Raw genomic sequence first — 23305 nt, forward strand, 5'->3', positions numbered from 1 at the left:
CCTCCCCATTTGAGAAATGCAGCAGAAAAGCAATTCAAGTTTTTGAAGCTTTTGTGGTATTGATGTTGTCATTATAGGGAGGCATTCGCAAGACAACCTTTTAAAAAAAAAAAAATCCACATCACTGTTGTTTATTTCAAACCCCCTGATCATTCAGTCATTTCAAAACTACATTGTTGTTCTAAGTTTTAATCAACTACTTACCTAAATTGGCTGTCAAATTCAATCAGCAGTACTCTGTATCTATCTATTTGAGTCTGCCTTTCATCCCATAGCTGTGTGGTTTTGGTTAGCCTGCTGCATGTTTGTTTAGTAATCTGTTCATGAAACTACTTGTCTTCCCTTTCCACCTCTGCACCCTATGTTCTCTCATCAATCTAGATTGCTTATAATAGACACCAGACATTAAATGCACTGTGTATCTCCAATAAAAGTAGGTAAAAAGAAAACTTCAACAGGCCCTGCCATTTACCCCCTTCCCCCCAAAAAAAATTAATAAAGGCTTCTTTGTAAGTGAGAAATAAAGAACATTGGCCATTTGTGTGTGAGGTAATAGGCTTTGCTGTAATATGAAAATCCATCAGATGATTAAATTCAGTGACATTATATCAGAGTTCATGAAAAGAGAATACAGCATACAGTTTAATTCTATTTAATTTTTAAGAAAAAAAGCAAAGAAAAATTGTTTGAGTTTCTCTTAAGCTGATTTCTCTCTGCTTTTTCTTAAAAGTGCCTTTCTAGTTGCCACACAGTGATGTGATCATTATCTGTCACCTCGTCGCCTTGCTGCCTCAACACGCAGTAAAATATGAAAAAAAAAAAAAAAAAAAGACCAGAGGAGCTTGTGAAGTATGACTTCCTATCCCAAGACTCATTGCCTGCGATTCGTACCGCTTGACAGTAATGATCTTATTACAGTACTCTGGACCTTGACGAGATTTCATGAGGAGAGTGAAAGGACGTGCCTCCATGTAATCAAGTGGCGCTGAATATTCCACGCGTTTTTGATCACACGCTGATTGGGCACAGTTTTAGCCCATCTTCTAGTCAATTATGCATGGCCCCTTGTGCTCCTGTGATAGTCGGAAACATTGATAGCTGTTGTCTAGGTTTTGGCAGCCAGCCAGGGGTTTGAAGTGCCTTATGCACAGTCATTCCAGGATAAGTGCTTTTTAGTTGGAATTGATTACCTTTCTTTGGGTTTTGCTTAATAGCAAAACTGCATTGGAGAGGGCTTCAGGTGAAAAATGGACATATTAGCCATTTAGAGTATCTGAACTCCTAGCCAATTTTTAGCTTTCCACTGTTTCCATTTAATTTATATTTAATGATGTAACATTTGATAATATTTGAGATATTTCATTTCAGTTGCTGCTGAGCACACATGTTGAGCACATATTAAATTATAGCGTATCAGTTTTCAGGTATTCCAAATTAATCCAGTTTAACTTTCAAACTGCAAGAGAATGTGTGGTGGTGCCTGTATTAGTGGGTACTTGGGTAAGCCTTAAATGTTCTAAAGCTTACTTGATCATTTAGAATGAACAGGTTCTAAACTCATAGTGAGGTAATTTTTTAAAATTTAAAAAATCAAGGGACAATATTCTTTTCCGTTTTGCTTTGTTTTGTTCTTGGTTTAGCTTCTCATATTGTAGAAGCCTCTAAGACTTTTGTTAATTTATAACAAGTAAAAATGTCTCGTCACACAGATAACATGACTTCTAAAATCAGAAGATCACTGTTTGATCATTTTATATCAGGGGCCTGGAAAGCACACTTTAAATATTTACTCTTTCTCACTTGGCCATTTTCTGTGCTGCAATACTATCTTTCCAACACTAAAAAGCTGGCATTTTATATCTGAAGATCCTAAAAAAAAAATCTGTGAATTAGGAAACAGAGAAATAAATATATGCTGAAACAGAGGAAGAAATAAATATACTCTACAAAATGTGTGTGAGAGAAGGAGAGGGAATTTATAATAAACTGGAATAAAGTGCTTTTGTATGGATGTGTCAAATCTGCCGTGATGTTGCCCATCCTCTGAATTTTGTCCTTCAGGAAGTGACGGTCAGTGATAATATGGGCCAAGAATAATCTGGAATCACCCACATTTTCTATCTCAGTTCTTCAGTCTAATTGAGTTCCAGTTGTCAGCAACTTAAAGCATATGGTTGTGAAATAAAACAGCCCCACAACAGGAGAATGAAAATGATGTAAGTAAATGAAGTGTGGTTACCCCTCTTCGAACCATCCATTATGGGACTGCTTCACTAAAACAGAGATGGAACATCAGAATCTACAGGGCTCCTGAAACATGTAGGATCTGAACAAAAGCTCAGAACTCAAGTTTAAAAATAAACCTCTCTTTTGGAGCATAACACTGCCTACTGGTTCCTTTTTTTTTTCAGCAGACTTTTGTTTTTCTTATAAAGAGCATTGTAAAATTGAGCATAGATTGACCAACCCTAGTCCTTGCGATGCAGTTCTGACTTCTGTAGATTTCCACTATTCTTTTTTCAAAGCCAGTTGTGACTTCCTTCCTGTTTAGGTGCCATTCCAGATTTAAGTCTAAGCAAGGTCATCAAAGTTGCTTCCTTTCTTCAAGCTTTTCAAAATAGAGCCCTTCAATTTTCTTCCAGGGATTTGAGGTTCAACTGATGTCTTAAATTCCAAGGGCTAAGGTTTGGTTTTGGTTTTTAACCTAAGACCATTGATAACATTTTACTGCTCTTATGCAGTAAAGGGTATAAGGGCTCATAATTCCTTTTTTCTTTGAAAGAAAAAATCTCCAAAAATCTGCTATCTATTGACAGAAAAGTAAGTCCTCCTTCAAGATGGTCATCTCTGCATATTCCTACTTGTGGAATGCATACCCTGGCCTCATGGAGTTTCAACAACCTCCTGGAAAGCAAGGTCTAGTGGAACCAAATTGACATGCTCTTGTGACACCAGACATCAGAAGCCCAGGTTATAGAGACTAGGTAGTATCCAGCCACCTCATTTGCTTACTTTCTGTGATCAGCTCTAGATGTAAAGAACCTTCTTCCCCTGATCAAAGCAATTTCTGGGGAATTTGACAAAAATCCGTTAATTAGTTAAGTGTTGGTCTACTTTTGTATTTAGCTTTTATTCTAAAAAACCCAAAACTTTTGGTCATTGTAATCTTAGGCTGCCATTGGTGGTGCCTTGATTTCTGGAAGGGTGACATCACAAAGATAACTATATAGAAGACAGAGCCATTTTCCAACCAACTTTCGTATGATTTAACATTTTAAAAAGTATGAATTTATATATAAAAGTTCAGTTCACGGTTTACTTAACCTGCGTTGAAATTGGTTGGAAGCTATCCTGTTACATAGGGTTTTAATATGGTCATTGTCACACACGTAATTACTTTTTGGTTGGATGGCTGGCAATGAGTAGTCTGTGAATGGTTAGTTATAAATAACTTGTTTCTCAAAAACCAATTCAAATTTATGGTGAGACGTGCTTAACGTGAGTGAACTGTCAGATTACTCCAGAATGGACAGAAAGGTGTATTCAGTGAAGGAAACGTGGAGTTCTTATCCAGAAATCTAAGCATATTTTTCCAGTCATTATTAATTAACTGAATAAGGTTGCTTCTTCAGGTATATCTTATGGCCTCATAATACTGGTAGGTGGACAACTGCAATGATTTTTCTTTTTTGCTAATTCTTACGGTCTTATTTGTTGTGCAGAATCCGTCAAATCCATTTTGGTCCTAAAGGAAATACAAATTTCTTGACCTAACCACCAACTTAGACTCTCACCCACATTTTTCATTTTCTTATTTCGCTGCTGAGGAACATGGGTAGATATGTCTTTTTACGTGACGGGTGAGCTAAGGGTGCTTTTAACACATTTGAATTAATCAGCCAGAGAGCTACTGTGTGAAGGAAAGATGTATCAATTTATTTTCTAATTGCAACCTGATCTATAACCCATTGAGATTAGTTTGTCAAGGAAACCAAATTTTCAGATATGAAATTAGGATATTTATACCACACAAATGATGACAAACCAGATTTGTTAAGTGGTGTACTGTCTGTGGGCTGTAATGTCATCTATCAGTACCTTTGAGCCATTCGGCTCAGTCTCCTTTTCTCTGCCCTCAGAAGCAGTTTCCCTACTGTATCAGTCCCTGGACAGAGGAGGGGTGTGGATGGAGTTCTGCTCGGACCAGCATCAGAATATTGCTGCTGGGGAAGCAGCAGGATGTTGAGGAATTTGCATAGTCTGTTACCATTCCACCAGTTCGGAGCAAGTTTCCATCTTCTTCCCATTTGCCTGTATTCTTTAAGTCATCCTAGATGTATCTTCCTAGATTGCCAGATATCAGTATCCACCAACACTTAATTCTGTCTTTGGAAGGCCAGAATTTTTTCTTTCTGAAGAAAATCTCACTTCATCCATCCACACACTTCTGCTGTCCAAAACATCTACCAAAAACCAAATTTACACGGTCAGGCCTGCCGGCAGCAATTCCGGGCCCCAGGGCAGAACAGTCAGTAGCACCCCTAAAAAGGGATGGCTGAGGTCTGAGTGGGCATCCGCCAGAAGTTTTTACTTATTTTTTATGTGCCATGCAGGTTCCTAGGTGGCTGAGGAGGCGGCATCTGACTTGGACTCCCCAGGGAGATTACTGATGAACCTGGGAAGCTCAGTAGTAAATACCACCTCCTCAGCTGCCTGGGAACCATCAGGGTGCATAATAAATAACCTCGGCTCAGGGGAGGGGTGGAGAGCGTGAGTGGTGGGGGCCACAGAGGAAAGGGGTTGTGTAGAGGAGAGGAGGATATGTATCCGCCTTGGCCCTTTTAAATTGCTGGGCCCCTCGGAAATTAACACCCTTGCCCTCTTCCGTCAGCAGGCCTGTTCCTGGTATGACTGACTACGGTGGCTACCATACACGTTCAGCTAGTTGCAGAATGACCCCGGCTGGCTGCCCAGATCATTCAAGAGCATTTTCCTCTGTGGACGTGGTGGTAGTGGTGCCTTGTAACATTTTAACAGTAACTTAATTGTTGGAACAATTTACCAAGGGCTCTGGTGGATTTTCCATCCTTGACCATTTCAAAATCAAGATTAAATGTTTTTCTAAAAGATCTGCCGTAGGAATTATTTTCTACAGCCTCTGTTATACAGGACATCGGACTAGATGATCACAGTGGTCCCTTCTGGCTTTGGTATCTATGTATTTGCACTTTGCAGAAATTGACAGTAAACTACCAGATGAAATTTAAAGTGCTGATTATTATCCACTGTACATATGCCTAAATGGGCAAGAACCAGCTACTTTAATGATCCTGTAAAACCTGCCTTTTTGGCCAAGCTTCTCTATAAATGATAGCTGTTTTCAGTATCATCTACTGTCAGTGTCTTTTCAGAGTCCTTTTACCAAATATAGTTGCAATAAGGTAGGCCCCAAATCTCTTCACCTCCACACACTATCATACAGTCTCTTTCTCTCTCTCTCTCTGTGTTCCATTTCTCTACGTGTACATGTATTGTAGAGGTATCCATTCTGACTCTATATTTGCATTATGATACTACTTAAAAGCAGGATTAAAATTACTCTGTTCTCTATATTGTTAATTGAATATGGGGTGAACTGTGTGAGATTTTGAGATATAGTGAGGGTAATGGCTGAGATTAATGAAGAATTTTTACTGGGAATGGTTAAAATAATTTAGCACATGTTTAAAATGTTATAATGAAAATGTATTTGAAACCGTTTTAGGATAGATAAAAGCATTATTTCTGCAAATTACACTGAGACAGAATTGAACAATATTATCTTATTAGAAGCTGGCAAATACCAAAATGTTACTCTCATTTTATTGCATGAAATATAAAACCTACAGATGCAGTTACAAATTGTGTGAAACGTTTTCCCACATGCGTTTCCGCACTTCTCAGTTTTCCTTGCTTTGAACTTTAATATAAGCAGCTGAAAATCAATGAGACTATGGCACTGAATTTCTAGTGCTCAGGATTGGGTGGAAAAACTGATTTTTATATGCATACTAGCTAAGTATGATCTTATACATAGCCGTTAAAAATAAAATGTTTCACACAGTGAAATCTGCACTAAGAACTCACCTTGAATATATAAGCAAAATGTAGTTTTAAGTATTCTCAAGGTTTCCAGCACAGTTATGTTCAAAAAACCACATCTGCTAGACAACTGAATTTTTCTGGTCCCTAGGGGAGAGTGCATAAGTATGGTTTGACTGTATTATGACAAACCTTGCTGTAGCTATTATAGCAGGTTTATATTTGATGAATTACACTGCATTCTAAAAATTATGTACACATCTGGTGTGGTGATCCAAAATAATTACTAGAGGATGGTTCAACCAATATTTTGTGAGGTGGATAGTTGACTTTACTTGATACTTCCCTCCCCTCCATGGTAAATTGCCAAAATAGTAAGCACATATAGTGTGGATTCCTGTTCATTATTCTGCTTCAGCTCACCAAGCCAAAATCCATGTTAGTAACTAGATTCTTACTGCTCATGGGGAATCATTTGGATTCCTCTAATAGCAAAAAATGGGAGAAGCTAAAGACTCAACAGGGCAGAATACAGGATATTTAGTGCCTTTAGGACTTCAGCTGCATTTAGGGTGTTCTAGAAGGTCTGAAAGAGCTCTTTCTTTGCTAGAATAAGGAGACTGATCCTTTGGTCTAAACACATGGTTAATAGAGTAGTATTCTAATTGTCACCTATAGGTAAAAATATTTGCTAATGCAATCAGCAGGTAATTCTGTAGGACATTTACTGATGCTGTTAGTCTAGTTACCAGGGAAAAGATATAGTTTGAATTGTAACTAACCACTTAACCAGAATAACTAATGTCCCCTTTCTTCCAAACATTTGATTCTGAGTTACAGATCTGGATCCAAACTCCTAGGAGCAGTACAGATCCAGATCTGTGTCTCCATAATGGAACATGCCAAAAATTCAGGGGATTTCAGATTTAGGTACAGTTCTACGCTAATCACTCACTTAGGCTATGTCTCCATCTATAGTGAAGCAGTGGTGCAGCTGTGAAGACACTCTGTGCCAACAGGAGAGAACTTTCCTACTGGCATAAAAAAAAACCCACTTTCACAAGCAATATAAGTTACGTTGGTGGGAGAGCTCTCCCGTTGAAATAGCACTGTACACACTAGTGCTTATGTTGTGTAATTTACGTTGCTCAGGAGGTCACACCCCTGAGCTACATAAGTTTTGCCAACATAGTATTGTAGACATAGCCTTAGAGAGATTTGTTGCAAAGTCATCATCAAAATCTACCTATGGTGACATGAGAAAAATAAAGGAGGGGAAAATTGAACCTTTCCTTATCCATGGTATTCATTATTCATCTGCTTTAGAGGCACAAACAATGCACTTTTTGTGTAGTGTAGCAATAAAATTGATAGGCTTTTTCATGGATTCAGCTTTATTTTGCTATTATTTGACTGTATTCCTTAGCAAACAGCTGAAGACCATTCAAAAATACTTGAAAATATTCTGTTTAGAATGAACTCTGCTTATATTCAGATATATTTTCAGTTCCTTGTTTTCATTTGGTAAATGTAGAAATAATGTACCCCTAGGATTTTGGAAGCTACTTCTGGGGGCTCTCAAACTGCCAACATTAGCCTCTGTTTGTGACATCGTAGTATGTTCCTCAGCAACCAGTGGTGATATCACAAATGGAGGATTATTGCTTTCTATGAGCAAAGGGCAGCAAGAAGTGGCTGAAATCAAACAAAAATCTTGCTTTCATATAAACTGTTTCTGAAATAAAGAATGAAAGATAAGATATAGAAAATAGGATGTAAAGACAGCTTTGTTTCTAACTAGGATGATTTTCAAAAGTTTTCATGAATTGTCCATAGTTCTGTAAGAACAGGGCAGAGTGCATATGAATTGTTCACATATCAGTTTTTCTAGTGGCCAACTATCTTTAAGTGAATGCAATCACTGCACAAGGATACCCTAGTTCATGGTTAATTAAGGTATTTCACTGTCTGCAATTCTTTATACTAATGAAGAGGAAAAAGTTTCTTTTTGCCAGAAATATTTCTTTTAAGCTTCTTTATTTTCTCTGTAGGCTTTGACTTGGGAAGATGTTCTTGTTACATATCATCGGGTCCCATAATTTGTCATAATACTACTCAGTGGCTCATCTCAAAAATTTAAAGGAATACTGTCATGGTTGTTAGGTCTAAAGTTTAACCTACAGTATCTTTGGAAAAAAAGAGAAAAAAAGGTTAACTTAAACCACCCCCCAGAGCCTGAAAAAATCTGACAGCTTCCAAAATTAAAATTGCAGCCTAGATAAAATCCAAATTCATCTGCTGGGCAACTCACAAAGCCAATACATTGGTTTCTTCAAGAATATGCATGTGAACATTTTCTAAACCTTCTCACTGCCTGTCAACACTATTTTTAGGAAGATACTGAACAAAAAAAAAAGTGGGGGAAAAAAAAGAAATATACTCTACAGTGTAGTTAAACAACAGGATTCCTGTTTCAAATACCTAACTTTGCTCAGAAGAATGGGGTAGGTTGGAGGGACAATCCGGTGTGCATGTTCTCACGTATACATGCATTTGCAATCCAAAAAACAGTTGTTGGTCAAACTTTTAAAAATTATTATATTTAGCTCTTATGTAGTAATTTTAATCTGTTGCTTTACAAATGGTTTACAAAAATTAAAAATTCTGCACACAACATTTTAAAATGCTGCATATTTTATTTGTCAAATAACTGAATATAAACACACCAGTTTCAATTATTTTGGTAATCTGTTTCAAAATACCTGTCAGCAAGTATGTCTGTAACAATACAGACAACAAAAAAAGGTTATGGAAATGTTTTTGATTAATAGATTCCTTACTAGAACTTTGAGTAATAATTCATTTAAACTACAATATAGAAACTTATTTCTCGCACCCCCCTCAGAAGCAGTGCAAAGGGTTGGGGAATCGGGTAACGGAGGAGAACATAAGAATGGTGGTACTGGGTCAATCCAATGGTCCCTCTAGCCCAGTATCCTGTCTTCCAACAGTGGCCAATGCCAGGTACTTCAGGGAATGATCAGAACAGGTAATCATCAATTGATCCATTCTGTCATCCATTCCCAGCTTCTGGCAAACAGAAGCTGAGGGATAGGAAAGTAATTGCTGGGAAGGAGCCTGGGAGTGAACCTGGAAGGTTGCTGGATATGGGTTGGAGAAATATGGAACAGGTGTGTGTTTGTTTTGGGGGGGTGCGGGCAGGGGGGGAGTTGGGGACCCTAGCCTCTCCCATTCAGTCAGGCACATCTGCCCCATCCCTATGTGGTCCTGCACCCCCACTCAGCCACCTCTTCCCCCTGTCCCCATGTGTCCTTGCACCCACATTCCCATTGAGCTCCAAGTTCAATGCTGTCATCCCACTAGCTCCTGTGCCCTGCCCCAGTCTATCCACCCTACACTAGCCCTTCTGAATCCCAGTTTATGTAACCCCCCAGCAGTCCTGTCCATCCCCCCATATTTTGTGTCTGCTCACCTGGTCCCATGAGCTGTGAGGAAAGCAACCACTTCCCTCTGCCTATCCATGGTTGGCTGCTTTGGCCCTGAGCTGGCTAGCCTTTCTTCTGGCATCACAGCAGTCCCTGGTGGGCAAAAGATTTCCAGGGAGGTAATATCACCTCCAAGAAAATTGACTGCTGGAAGGAACTCATCACCTGTCCCATACGCCAAAAACATTCCTCCTCCAGCAGCACTGTGCTCTGAAAATAGTTGGATCCCACCATGAATCTGAAAAAGCATCTGTGGGCGAAATGAATGTGTACAGAAAAGCAGGCGTTCTTCATCTTGAGAGCTGTGAACCACATCCCCTTTTCTAAAGATGGAATTATCTCTGCCAACGTGACCATGAGAAATCTGAGTTGCGAATGAAGTGGCTGGGATGGCGGAAGTTGAGAACTGGTCTCCAACTGTCCTTCTTTTTGGATATCAGAAAAACAGGTCGAGTAAAGCCTTCTCTGTTGGTATTGAGGAAGGATCTGTTCTATTGCTTCTCGCTGCAGTAGGGAGTTTACCTCTTGTTTGAGAATAGTCTCATCAGAGTGGCCCTCGAAGGTGAGCAACGAGAATGTTTCCACCCCTACCGCCTCTGAAACCTATCATATAGCCAGAGTGGATGACGTTCAGCACCCCACTTGCCTGTTATTGCACTTCAGGTGTTGAAAAAGTGCTAGATGACCCCCCAAACAGGCTGAGCCTGTTGCAAGGATGTAGGGAAGTGGGACTTTTGAGCACTCTGTCTTTTATGTGGTGGTTCACAGAGCCTCTCAGTACTCAAAAGGCTCCTCCCTCCCCCAAGCTTTTAGCTCCATGTCCCTCCTTTACATGAAGAACACTTTTGTTGTAACCATCACCTCAGTGAGAAGAGTTGGTGAACTCCTCCATACACTGTATTTCATAAGGACAAGGTTTCTTTGCATCTACACCACACATTCACCCCTAAAGTAGTTTTGGAATTTCACAGTAACCAATACATCCACTTATCTGTGTTCTTCCCAAAACTGCTCGCTTCCACAGAGGAATAAAGACTCCACTCCCTTAGTTCAGCGGGCTTTGGCATTTTACCTACACAGAACAAAACCAATCAGGAAATCCCCAAGACTGTTCGTCGCTATAGCAGAAATAGGGCATGCCCTACCCAGAAAATCTCCCAGTGGATCTCTGGCTGCATTTTACTCTTATCAGCTTTCAGCCCTTCCCACCCACTTTCCTCCCCATGGGTTAAAAGCTCATTCCACCAGACTGCAACAACTATCTCTTCAGGAGATGACCCCCCTGGTAATGTGTAAATTGACCGCATGGACTCCATTCGTGCATTTGGAAGACATTATGCCATCATGCCCTTGGTGCAAGACTCTTCTGCTGATAACTCTTTGGGACAGTGATGCTCCGCTCAGCCCTACCATCTATATCCCTGCACCTTCCCCCTATTTAAGTATTGCTTGTCAGTCACCCAGAGTGGAATACAATAGGGAACATGACTCAAAGAAGAGGAGGAGGTTACTTTCCTGTAACTGGAGATTCTTTGAGATGCCTGGTCCCTATCTGTGTTCCACTTCCGGCCCTCCTTCCCATCTGCTTTGGATCTTATCTGATTTGTGGTAAAGAAGGAACTGGAGAGGCGGCTGGTCCTTCCCACTCTTTATCCCCCCCAGTCAGAGGCAAGAGGTGAGCACCAATGGATGCTGCTTTCAAATTCTCCGGCTCCGGGCTCATAGTGCACATGCAAAAACACAGTGGAATACCACACATCAGGGAGAAGCTGCAGTTACAGATAAGTAACCTCTGCTTATCCCATCACATAACACAAGAACCAAAGGTCACCCAATGAAATTAATAAGCAGCAGGTTTAAAACAAACGTAAGGAAGTACTTCTTCACATAATGCACAGTCAATCTGTAGAAGTCATAGCCAGGGATTGTTGTGAAGGCCAAAAGCTTAACTTGGTTCAAAAAAAGAATTAGACAAGTTCATGGAGGATAGGTCCATCAGTGGCTATTAACCAAGATGGTCTGGGATGCAATCCCATGCTCCAGATGTCCCTAAATCTCTGACTGGATGTCGGGATTGATTATTTGATGATTACCCTCCTCTGTTCATTTCCTCTGAAGCATCTGGCAGCAGCCACTGTTGGAAGACAGGATACTGGGCTAAATGGACCAGTAGTCTGACCCCATATAGCAGTTCTTACGTTCTTAAGTGTATTTCTAATGAGAAAAAAGCATAGAAACTGTCTGAGGTATTTGCCAGTCTTTCAAAAGACACATGATAGAATACATTTGACTTCTGCAGAAAGTAGAATGAGGCGGATAGTACCAACCAGATAAAGCTGCTATGATGTGCTGCTTATAAATAGAATGTTTCATTCATTTTTCCAAAAAAAAAAATCGCATCTCATAACATCTCAAAAGAAGCCACATCCCTCTCCTCCATCTGAGGGAAAATGGGATTCGCTGCACACAGCAGGAAATGTAATATACTACAGCATAACAAACAACCTTGACAGGTCTGTATGATGCTGCAGTTCAGATTTTGCCATCAAGGAAATCTATAAACTATGCTGAGCTTTCTGAAATCATTAATGCTTTAGTTGTATTGATGATTTCATTTCTCTGTTACAGGAGCACGGCCTAGATACCTAGCTGCAAGCTGCAGCTTATCGTTTTTATGATTCTTCTCTTTCTTTCCATGCTCTCCCTCCCCCCACAACCAAAAAAAAAAAATCCATTGAGTAAATTGATTTGGGGATCAGCCTTGATAAAATACCGGCATTCAGCCCCTCACAACATCATAGCTGTATTGTTAGCTGTTCTTGATTATTTGGATGCTCCAGTAGAAGCTGTCACATCAGACTTGGAGGTGTGCAGAGATTAACTGGTGTCTGTCCGACCATTTGTCATACAAATAACAGTGCCAGTAGAGTGAAATACTATAAATCATTTTTTTCTAGGATTGAAACCTTTTATCAGTTGTGTCAGTTTCATTATTCAATAAGCGATTAGTAACAGCCATTGTCATTTAGCCATTTATTAGTTAACAACTCAGATTTCTGGCTAGTAAGGGAACTGTTTGACACAAGCATCTGATGTAAAAGGAAGTTTTAATATCCAGGTGAAATGCAATTGGACTTGCTGGTCAATTACTTAATGCTTTTTGACAGATTAAAGACAATCAAGCGTAGACATGAGGCGTTTAATTTTATGGTGGTTGTGCTTTGTCAAATGGCTACTTTGAATTCAGTTACAAATAGCCTGTTCCATGCAAATATTCTGACTAGATTTGTTAACAAATTGTGAATATTAAATTGGTCTCATAATTTTCCCTTTTTAACTTAATTGTTCAAAGGGCTAATCACTGTAGTTCATGGAGAGTTTTTTCTGCTATTCCAGTTATCTTCTATATAAGCCAAGTTATAGCACTGCTAGTATTGCATTGATGTAAAAACAACTGAGTAGAGAGAAAAAGTAACCTTGGTGTATGCCAGTTTATCCAAAACATTACTCAGAGTTCACAGTGTGCTGGGTATTGAGTAATACCCCACCATCACCTGACTTAGTTTGATTTAGGTACATCATCTGAAAGGTCCCGAGAACCAACAATAGAACATAAGTAAAGCTGAGGAGTCCTATCCAAGATGAACACTAAATAATACACACACGAAGCAGTGAAATTTAAAATAACAGGCTTAATTAATGGAAAACACAAAGTCGAATCTATTTTATTAAAAACAAGAACATTTTCCTACCTGTATGTGTAACCTTAAGTCCCAACAGCTACAGAAGAGCAACCAAACAGCAGTTTCTTCCTCCCTGTGAAGCTACTTGCTTTTTTGGATACTTACCAGTAATAAGAAGATTGAGACCATCTCTTTTCAAATGTCACTGAATAGCCATTAGAAGTTATTGTTTGCAGTGTAGTTGTAGCCATGTCGGTCCCAGGATACTAGAGAAACAATGAGGGTGAGGTAATATCTTTTATTAGACCAACTTCTGTTGGTGAAAGAGAAAAGCTTTCAAGCCACACAGAGCTCTTCTGCCAGTCTGAGAAAGGTACTCAGCATGTCACAGCCAAACACAAGGTGGAATAGGTTGTTTAGCATAAATATTTAACCCATATTGTAAGAGACTGTTCAAGGTGAAATGGCCTGTTGATACCTCTGCAGTCACAGGACTAAAAGGGGGCGGAGGACTAGTGGGTTACAGATTCTTGTAATAAGCCACAAATCCAGTATCTAGGGTGTCCAGTTACTTGTCTAGTGTACAGGTAATAGGATGGCTCTCCAATGTGTCTGCCTATTTACTGGTCACCTTGAGGAAGAACTTCTGGACAAATGCTCCACAAAACCAATAATTTACCTGAGATAGATTGATTTAAATTTATCACGTTTTTCGAGTAGGTTAACAGCTTTGCTCCTATGTTTTAATTTCCCAAATTTGTCTACTGTTCTAACTCCATGAATAACTGGTAGCTTGACTTCATGTGTAGTAGAAACAGAAGATTATAATTTATAGCAGTGCACAATAACATGCTGTAATTAGACCTTCTACTTTTATGACGATTCCCTATTTACATGGCCATGTAACCAATCCATAACAATTCACACCTGCCTTAAACTTGGTATCAACTATATAATATGAATTATTTCAAATGTCAGTAAGTTTGTCAGATGAAAAAGCCTTGACAAAATAGATCTCTACTATTAGAGTTTTTCAGGTGAAGAATCCATTCTGCACTGAGATGTTAAATTAATATGGTTCAATAATAGTTCTTACATAGTGCTTCTCATCCTTAGATCTCAAAGCACTTTTCAAATGAGGGATAGGCATTTTTGCTCACTTGATGAATGAGAAAAATGATCTACAGAAAATTAAAGTTAATACAGATCCAATGGAAGCTATTTATCTGTCACGACAAAAGTATGGGCATGATTTTCCATCAAGAATAGTCCAACTTAGTTTTGTGAATGTTTTCCCACAACGTTCTGCCAGTGCACCTCAGTCCACATCTGCATTGCAAAAGAACCTTCCACCTTGCCTCTCTAGAGAAGAAACTACTAGTAATGCTGGATTATGTGGTAGATTTTGCAACATGTATGGATACTAGGAACCATCAAGTCCCCAATGTATATTTAGGGTGAAATTTTCTACTACAAAGAGGGCTAACACAAGGCCCCCTTTTGCACCACTTAATTTTCTCTTTAGACCTGAAAACAGGGCTGAAGTGAGATTTAACAGCCTTCTAATGGAAACGTTATTTCACATGTATTGCTTGCCCTTCAACTGCCTGCCTGAGTGGATCCTCAGCGACACCATTAAACATTGTCTTATTTCTTATAGGTACCATGACAGAAGTTGACTTGAGCAGAGAATCTGAAGGAGAGTTTTATAGATCAGATCAGAGAGCACATTTCTAACTCCCATTGTACATAAATATTTGTCAGTCTTTGAAGAGCACATTATTTTCATACCATGTGAAAGATTGGGTGTCCTGGAGGCTTGTCTCTAAATTTCCTGGATTTGTTTGCTTAATGGTAGCCTGCTCAACTAGTAATTTTTTTTTTAATTTACTGTTTTTCCCCCACTGATACCTAATATACATTGGAAAAAAAATGTCATAACAATTAGTGGCAAAATAGTTCAGAAGTTCCAGGATCCCTACTTTGAGAATAAAACTCTTTTTGAGCGGAAATAGATCTTTTTGCTGTTTTGTAACTGTTTTCTTGACAGTACTTGTTTGCACTATCAAAATGTGGCTGCTTTTTATTCGAAGAAAGAGAAAGTACCGAACAATGCATCTTTGGTTAATGGATTTAAATGCTGCTTGTTTATCAAGCTTAACAGGCAAGATTGCAGGCTCCCTATCTATAGATGAAACTGGTGGTCCAAAGCAAGAATAAATCTATCATGCCATAAAACTATTGGGTCTTTGTGGGGTAAGCAAGTAAGCATTTTCTCTTCACAATGAGTCAATACTGTGTCTAAACAGAGAAAATAAGATCTCCTAAAACAGAGGAAATAAGATCCGTTTTGTTCCATACTTGCTTCTCTAGTATTCCTCGCCTTTAAGTCCATTTCCAGCAATATGCCCCTGATAGTGGGGATATTTTTCCTCACTCCCTTTCTTTGCTGCCATCTCTTATTATTTTCCCCCTCATCGTTAGGAGTAAAGCTGTTTGCTTGTAATGCTAACACATTTTACTGTGTGTAATCGCAGGATTGCCAGTTGAGAGTTAAGACCACCAAAAGCCATTTCATTTTTGATCTGTGTTTGATACTTGATTTGTTGTCACAAATGTAGGGCTTTAATCTCCATGTTCTAGCACTGTGAACTGAAGTCCCAACTGGCATACCAGTATATTGTTTCTTGATCATTACATTAGAATTGTTGTAAGGCGTGAAAAAAGCATGAGAAAGCAATTCGACTCAAGCAATGACTTGTCTGTGCAGTATCCAAATCTGATTGTGGCGTCCCGTGACATCCTGTTGGTTTCCCGTGTTAGTGAAGTTAGTTAATTACATGATTGAACCCTCATCTTGGCATAAGTATAAGAATGTTGATGAGGTATGCTTTCATAACCCAGCAATCTTTGGAATACCAGAGTTTAAATATAGGCTACCTTCTTAATGTAACCTAAAAGAAAGCATGAGAGTCAATAATGGTAACGATGTATATTACTTATTTAACACTTGGTATTAAGTTCAAGAAGCATTTCCATGATGGGATATCTCTACTCAAGTATCTTGTTCTTTAAGATGTGAAAACACAGATCATGTAAATAAATGTACATTTTGATAGCTTTAATAATGACAAATGTTATGCTGTAATATACCCAGTTGTACAAGTCACTGATAAGCTGATCACCTAAAACTTTTCTATAACTGTTCCACAGACTCAGAACAAATGGAATCTTGCTGGTAAATATAAAAATGAAGTTAAGGATATTATATATTCATTTACATTATAATTACTGGAATAAGGTGGGCTGGAATATCTAGAAGACTGCCATGTGCCATTAAAAAACACTTTAAACCTTGGTGATGTTGGCCCCTAGTATGGTGTGTTTTGGGAAGTATTTTTGTGTGCTGGTGTTAGTTTTTTCTTTTCCCCAGCACATTTTTAGGTTCAAGTATGTGTGACAAAAATGGAAGTGGAGTTACAAACTGATTATCTAATCCCATAATAACTCATTTGGCCTCATGAAGTCAACCCAATTGTAGAAACTAACCTTAGAAATTGGTCGATCAAATGTTTTCCTGTATAGAAGCTGGTGGTCTAGTGATCACAGCCAAGCAATTATGTCTGTTAGATAGCATGAGTACTAGTCATTAAATAATTATACCTTTGATTAGCTGCTTTAGCTGTTCATTGCCTTTGAAATATGATAGCACAATTTAAAGGTTTTATTAAAAGACAATTTTTCTAGGTGGCTGAAAAAGATTTTTGTGTGTGTATAAAAGACCTGTAATTTTCAGCTGCAGGAAATGAAAAAGCAGAAAGAAAATAAAAATGTTTCCAATTAACATCTATTTCTGTCTCTGTGAATCTTGAATGTTTAGAGTACGTTGCTAATACACTGGATAGTTATGCCAATCCTTTCCTTTCTGCAGAAGTTTGTGCAGGAAAAACCTTACTCAGATGGAAAGAAGAATTAATCATTGTTCTGTATATAACAACTTTCTTCATTAATATTAGTTTGAGATTAACTTTTTTGTAAATGAGTAACTATAACATTTTAAATACGTTAGGTGGTTGAGATGAATTTCATCTTTTCTCTGTTTGAAATATACGAAGATGAATAAGCTGCAAACCAAATTTAATTAAATTATTAATATGAGTACAGAATTACCTCTAAGGATTGTCTCATGGTTTTAAAATGGAGCATTGATGGTCAATTTCCATTTTTTTATCAGATGTGAATTTTTTAGTATAGAGTATAGGTGATCTTCATATCCAGAATTCAGTATTTCTGCAAATTTTCCTTCCCAATCACCATTCTTCCCCCCCAAAAAAAAAAAAAAAAAAAAGATTCAGGGCCAGATTATTTAAAAGTGGGGCCAGATTTTCAAAACTGTTCAGCACCCTGCAGTTTCAGTTATTCTCAGTATCCAGGTACCTAAACAGGAGCTGTTGGATGCTTCAGCTCTCTTGAAAACCTGACCCTTACTGTCCAGCTTGGTTTTCTGATTTAATGAAGTATCCTGTTGTCTTCACTTTGTTTTTGTTTCAGTTCTTGCTTTGGTTTGGTGGCACCCACTAACTGGAAATCTTTTGAAGCTTTCATATCTCTTTCAAGTGTTTAAAGCAATTTTACTGTGGCAATCTAGTTTAGTAGAAACTGCAGTATGTGCAACTCTGAGAATTTGATGGGAAATGCAGAAAAGTGTCAATAATTCGTGTGTTATCAGAAATTTGCACCATTTTGAATTTTTTCTAGTTAGCTTTTTAGTAGAATTTACAGGCATAATGTTACTCAAGATCAGAAACTCAATTCAGCCAGGTTATTTTACTTCTGAATGTATGTCTAGTATTGTATTTGCTTGGTCTTAGTTTTTTAATCCTTGCAAAGACCTTGTAATGGATGTTTCAACATTACTACTTCCCTGTATGGTATTCTCTAGGAAAAGACCATTTGTGTTAAGCTTCTTTGCAGCTGAAGTAGAGTTCACATAGTGTAAGAATCTTCTGGGTTGCATCTTATGAAATAATTCCACTTCTATTATAAAAGAACAGAACATTTACACTGTCTTGTTGAGCAAATGAGCATTCAGATGGCCAACATAAAAGAGAGATCCCCAATCTACAGCTTTATAATGAAATGTCAACTGATAAAAGATCATGGGATGCAGAGCACAGTAAAAAGTGCAAGAGGAGAACAAAACAGCAGAATCCAATCCCCACTGTGGTGTGTTAGCTTTATGCAGATTGTTCTGGAGCATGGGTCACCTTAAAATACCCCTCTGAGATGCAGGCCTGCCTTTCTGTAAAAGTGGTATTTATACAAGTCTAGCATAGATATTAAAAATATATGCGTTAGGCTGGTATGTGTTACCTGAAAAGGTTATCTTACATTTTCTCTTCCTTTGCTGTTTTCATTTAAAAAGAAAGAAGGAAAGAAAGAGAGAAAACTTCCTTACATGAATGGACAGCCTTATTTATTTTGTGCTGCTGCTGATGAGATATTCTCAGAAATGAGTGGCACACTGACTACATTCCCATCCCCCTTCCTCCAGTGTAGGTGAAAAGATCCTATTATTTCTGATAATTGATGCTGAGGGCTGTGGCGTGCCTCATTTAATCAGCACTGTTCAGCACACTCCAGGGATGTAATTCATGCACACTTTAACATCCAACATGGCTGACAAGGCTTGGACACACAACCTAACGGCTACATCATTTTTTAATCAGCTATCTGAGGACTATTTATCTAATCAACAAAGAACTCTGTCAGATGGAGACCAGAGGTGACATTAACAAGTCTGTAGTTTCTTGGTACAATGATGGAAGAAGATTTTAGAATCAAACTATAGACATTAGAACACTTCTAAGAATGGAACTGTATTTTTATTTCAATTATCAGAAAAAAAAAAGCAATGAGTTTTAATGAGTTTTTTTAATAAGATTGACAGGAGATTATAATCTTAGGCTCCATTAGGGAGCATTCCAGGTACTAAATGAATTTATGTACAAGCACCCAGGCAGTACAGTGGTTTTGGAAATCATATAGTAGTAGTAATGGTGGTAAACATATTTGCTATAATATCTAAATGATAGAAAAGCAGGGAAAACATAGGTTCATCAAAGCAAAATACCTGGGATCCCTATTAAAGAAAACAAACACACACAAAAATCTTTTCTGCCATGGGATGGTCACAGACGTAAAGCTGTTGACTGAACAAATACAAAGATGTGCAGTAATTAGGATTCATTAAGTTTAAATGATTCCCAATTACTCCATATCCTAGCAAAAGACCTTTCCAAAACAGCATTTCTTTCTTGTAGACACACAGTCCCTCTCTCTCTTTAGTATATAAGTGTGTGCATATATATTTTAAAATATAGAAATGCGTGCTACATACAAAATACGCCTTTGTTCAGTTTGCAAAATCAAGCACTTGAAAGTTAGTGAGAATGGCAGATTTAAGGTTGCCTTTGCCTCACAAATACTAACTAATTTATCTTCATAAAACTCCCGTGAAATAGCAAAGAATTGTTATCCACATTTTACAGAGAGGAACCTGATGCAGAAGGAGACAGGCCAAAACTTCATAGTCTTCACTAATTTTGCAGGGCCTAGTGATTACAACCAAACCTGAGAAATCCCCAGTACTTGGTATTTGTATAGGGTCTCATGTTCAAAGTTCTACGTGGACATTAATTATTGCTTACAACTCCCCAGAGAGCTATCCCCGTTTTACAGATGGGAAAACTGAGACAAAGGTGACTTGCCTGAGGCCACATAGTGAATCAATTTTAGAGCTGGCATTAGTACTCAGGACTTCCTGACTCTGGACTCTTGTGCTTATTCCTCAGACTACACTGCTAAACCAGTGGAACAGCTGAGCATCCACAGGTCCCATTGACTGTGGTTGCAGGTGAGCATTCAGCGCTTTTGTGAAAGGCCTCAGCAGCCTCAAGTTAGGTAGTCAGAAAATGAGAAACATGCAATTAGAGGAATCCCTAGAATTTTGATTTAAGTGATTTACCCAGGATTACATGGGAAGTCTGACAATGACGGGGATGGAACTGAGCTGTCCTGGCATTCACCTGACTCAATAGCAGTAGAGGTCTGTGCTGTGTATCTGAAGGTTATAGGTTCAAATGCAGCTGATGACCCATCGGAGAGGCAAATCTGTCTAGTTTAGTGTGAAAACCCTGGAATAATTGTTGAAATTATTTTGTATTGCAAAACGTTATGATTGGAGGTGAATTTGGAAGTTTTATTATTTGTTTTACTGTATTGGATGTATTTTGGTTAGTGGGCCCGATCCGTTTAGAAAAGGCTGGGACACATTCTTTGTTTGAAGAAGTTTGAGCACAGAGTCTGGGAGATGATGTTTTTGACTGCAGAGCATGTAAGACCCTGCCTGTGTAAACTCCAAAAGAGATCAGAACTTGATTTAATAAATTTATCTTCCAGAAAACAGGCTTCACTCTTGAAGGTGTAACATTAGTACTTGTTAGGAGACTTGGATGCCTGAGAACTATTTGCTAATGAGCTTCAGAGCCTTTTGCCTGTTTGGTTACCAGTACGAATCCAACCCCACTCCATAGGGATTAATAATTATTTCCGTCTAACAGATGTTTGGTGGCCCCTATATGAGGCCTGGTCTATACTGCAGGTGAAATTTGGCATCAGTCAACAAGAGTTACGTAAGCTACACAGAGTAGCTTGCGTAATTCCCGTCAACTTGATAACTTCCATTTAGCATGCCGTCTCCACTGCACTGCGCTGACGGGAAATGCGTACCCATCGATGCAGCGCTATGCATTTTTTGGAGGTGGTTTTAATAGATCGACTTCTGGATCGATTGAGTGGGTCTTCACTTCCGCTCAATTGATCCAGATCGATTGATCTGACGGCGGTGAATTTGCCGCTGTCAGTGTAGACATACTCTGAGAAGAGTTTGGGGGAATCTCAGCTCCATCTCCCAAAGCACACATTCACCACCATGCGCTGCACTAATTGGCAGACTCAGCAGAGAAACCAAGAATTTCATGGGGTCTGGAGAGTAAACTGTACCTGTTACCCCTTAGGGAAGTGTCTTCCCCTGCCTGTCTCCCCCCCAGCTCTTCCCCCATGAGGGTCAAAAAATGCTTGCAGGAAAGTGTGGAAAGCTTTCCCAGTTCCTGTCTTGTAGTTAAATATAGAGCTTCATTCTGGAAAGTTCCATGACCACTAAATCCACACAATATTCCTGAAGCCAGAGTTTATGGCTACATACAAACTAGTTGAAATAATTTCAATTTCCATAAAATGTTACTCATGGAGTGAACAAAATTTGGCAGGTATGTAGAGGACAACACATGCCACATTGAAACAGTGGGTTATGTATGCAAGAATAGGCCCATTCTTATGGACGACAAATCCAGGAAATAATATTTGGCAGAACACCTGACATGCAATGTGGCTGAGATTTGGGTCTGCCACACTGGAGATCTGGGTTCCGTTTCCAGGTTGTATAACTTGTGAGGTCTTGCTTACTAATAAAAGCTGTGAAAGACACAGAATTATTAACACCAGCTGTTAAAAGTGATGAGTCTCAAATGTATGATCTCTGGGTGCAGTGCCATCTCCCCATAGGCCACATTTTGATTAGCCAGAAGATGAGGAAGATTGATTTTCCTCTGTGTCCTGGTGAGAGATTCCACTTGGTGTGGACTGCTGAAGTGAGATGTTGGGGCAATGCAAATAAAATCTTGAGGGTTTCTGGAAGCAAGTCAAAAATAAGCTGTGCTATGTGAAACTAACCAGCTATGGCGACTTTCAACAACTCATAATTCAGCGAGTTCTGATGGAATTTGAATGGAGACACCAAACTAAAGGTTGCCTCTCTGATGTCAGAATGTCCAAATTTCAAAATCCTTCTTACAAGCCACCCTCGGAGGGTTTAAAGCACTTCAAAAGAATTGGCAAGAGTGTTTTATACGAAAAATAATAAGCTGGGGTGGCTGCTGCTCCCTCCATAATAACCTCGTCTTTATCTGAGGAATGGGAATCATACAGTCCTGTTCTCTGGGTACAGAATTCCCTATCAGGAAATAGCAAAGAAATTGGGGCACTTTAGTCACAATGAGAATTACTGCATATAAAAACCGTGTGTAATTACAGTGTTTTGCATTGATCCTCCTTGAAGATTGGAAGGGGGTCTTAAAACCATACAGAAATAACCGAAGAAGTTCCTAGTTTCACCTCTGATAAATGGTGTACACTATTGTATAACTCTCAGGGACTGAATATATGCAAAGCACAATAGTTGCTTTCCGCCCCCCCTTCCTAGAGGAGCTGCCGTACACACGGGTACATCTACACTGCAGCCAGGGGTGTAGACATATCCATGCGAGCTTTAATCAAGCTAGCGCACTAAAAAAATCAGTGTAGCCACAGTGGCATGGGCTAGTCATCCCAAGTACAAAATAGCATGGGCTACTCATCCCAAGTACAATATTGCCCAATCCCTTCCTCCTCTCCAATACGTACTTCAGCACCTAGCCGCTGCTGCTGCTGGTGCAACCACACTTATATTGCCATTTTTAGCATGCTAGCTCAGTCAAAGCTAGCGGGATATGAGACAGAAACTATACCCCTGGCTGCAACGTGGACATAGCCAGAGAGAGCTGAGGGCACACTAAGCCTTAAAAGTTGTAGAAGACATTTTGGGGGAAGAGAGGAACATGTTCTTAACTTCAGCATTAGACAATAGAATATTACACAATCCATGAAGAGGAATGACCAATGAGTTTTCATGAGGTATAGGGCTATATCGCATCCTACAGCGTGGCATGTTAGTGGGTTTTATCTTTTTCCATAGAAACTGTTGTCCACACAGGACATAGGTCACAGCAGTTGCTAAATTTAAGTAGGGAAATATTTAACAAGGAATTTTTTAATTCCTAAACACAATAAAGGCACCACTCACTACCTATTTTGGACATGAAAATAGTTGTATACCAGCTACACTTAATGAAAACATTGGTCTTCCCTCCTTATGGA

The 23305-nt window shown here is 38.9% G+C and overlaps 1 protein-coding gene across 13 annotated transcripts in view; it reads left to right on the top strand.

Annotated features, from left to right (window-relative positions):
• AGAP1 (ArfGAP with GTPase domain, ankyrin repeat and PH domain 1) overlaps positions 1–23305 on the top strand; it is a 600162-nt gene that overhangs the window by 505869 nt on the left and 70988 nt on the right. The window contains exon 15 of one of the 13 annotated variants that reach the window (XM_067548654.1): positions 2062–2544. The exons of the other annotated variants lie outside the window; for them this stretch is intronic. Within the exon in view, the coding sequence (XP_067404755.1) occupies positions 2062–2078 (17 nt within the window). The 3' untranslated portion in view covers positions 2079–2544. Of the gene's footprint in view, positions 1–2061; positions 2545–23305 lie in introns of those variants that run through there. 13 annotated transcript variants of the gene reach the window in all.

The sequence above is a fragment of the Emydura macquarii genome, unplaced genomic scaffold, assembly GCF_026122565.2.
Source record: "Emydura macquarii macquarii isolate MOO-44397 ecotype Brisbane River unplaced genomic scaffold, CSIRO-AGI_Emac_v2 contig_1253, whole genome shotgun sequence".
Lineage (NCBI taxonomy): Eukaryota > Metazoa > Chordata > Testudines > Chelidae > Emydura > Emydura macquarii.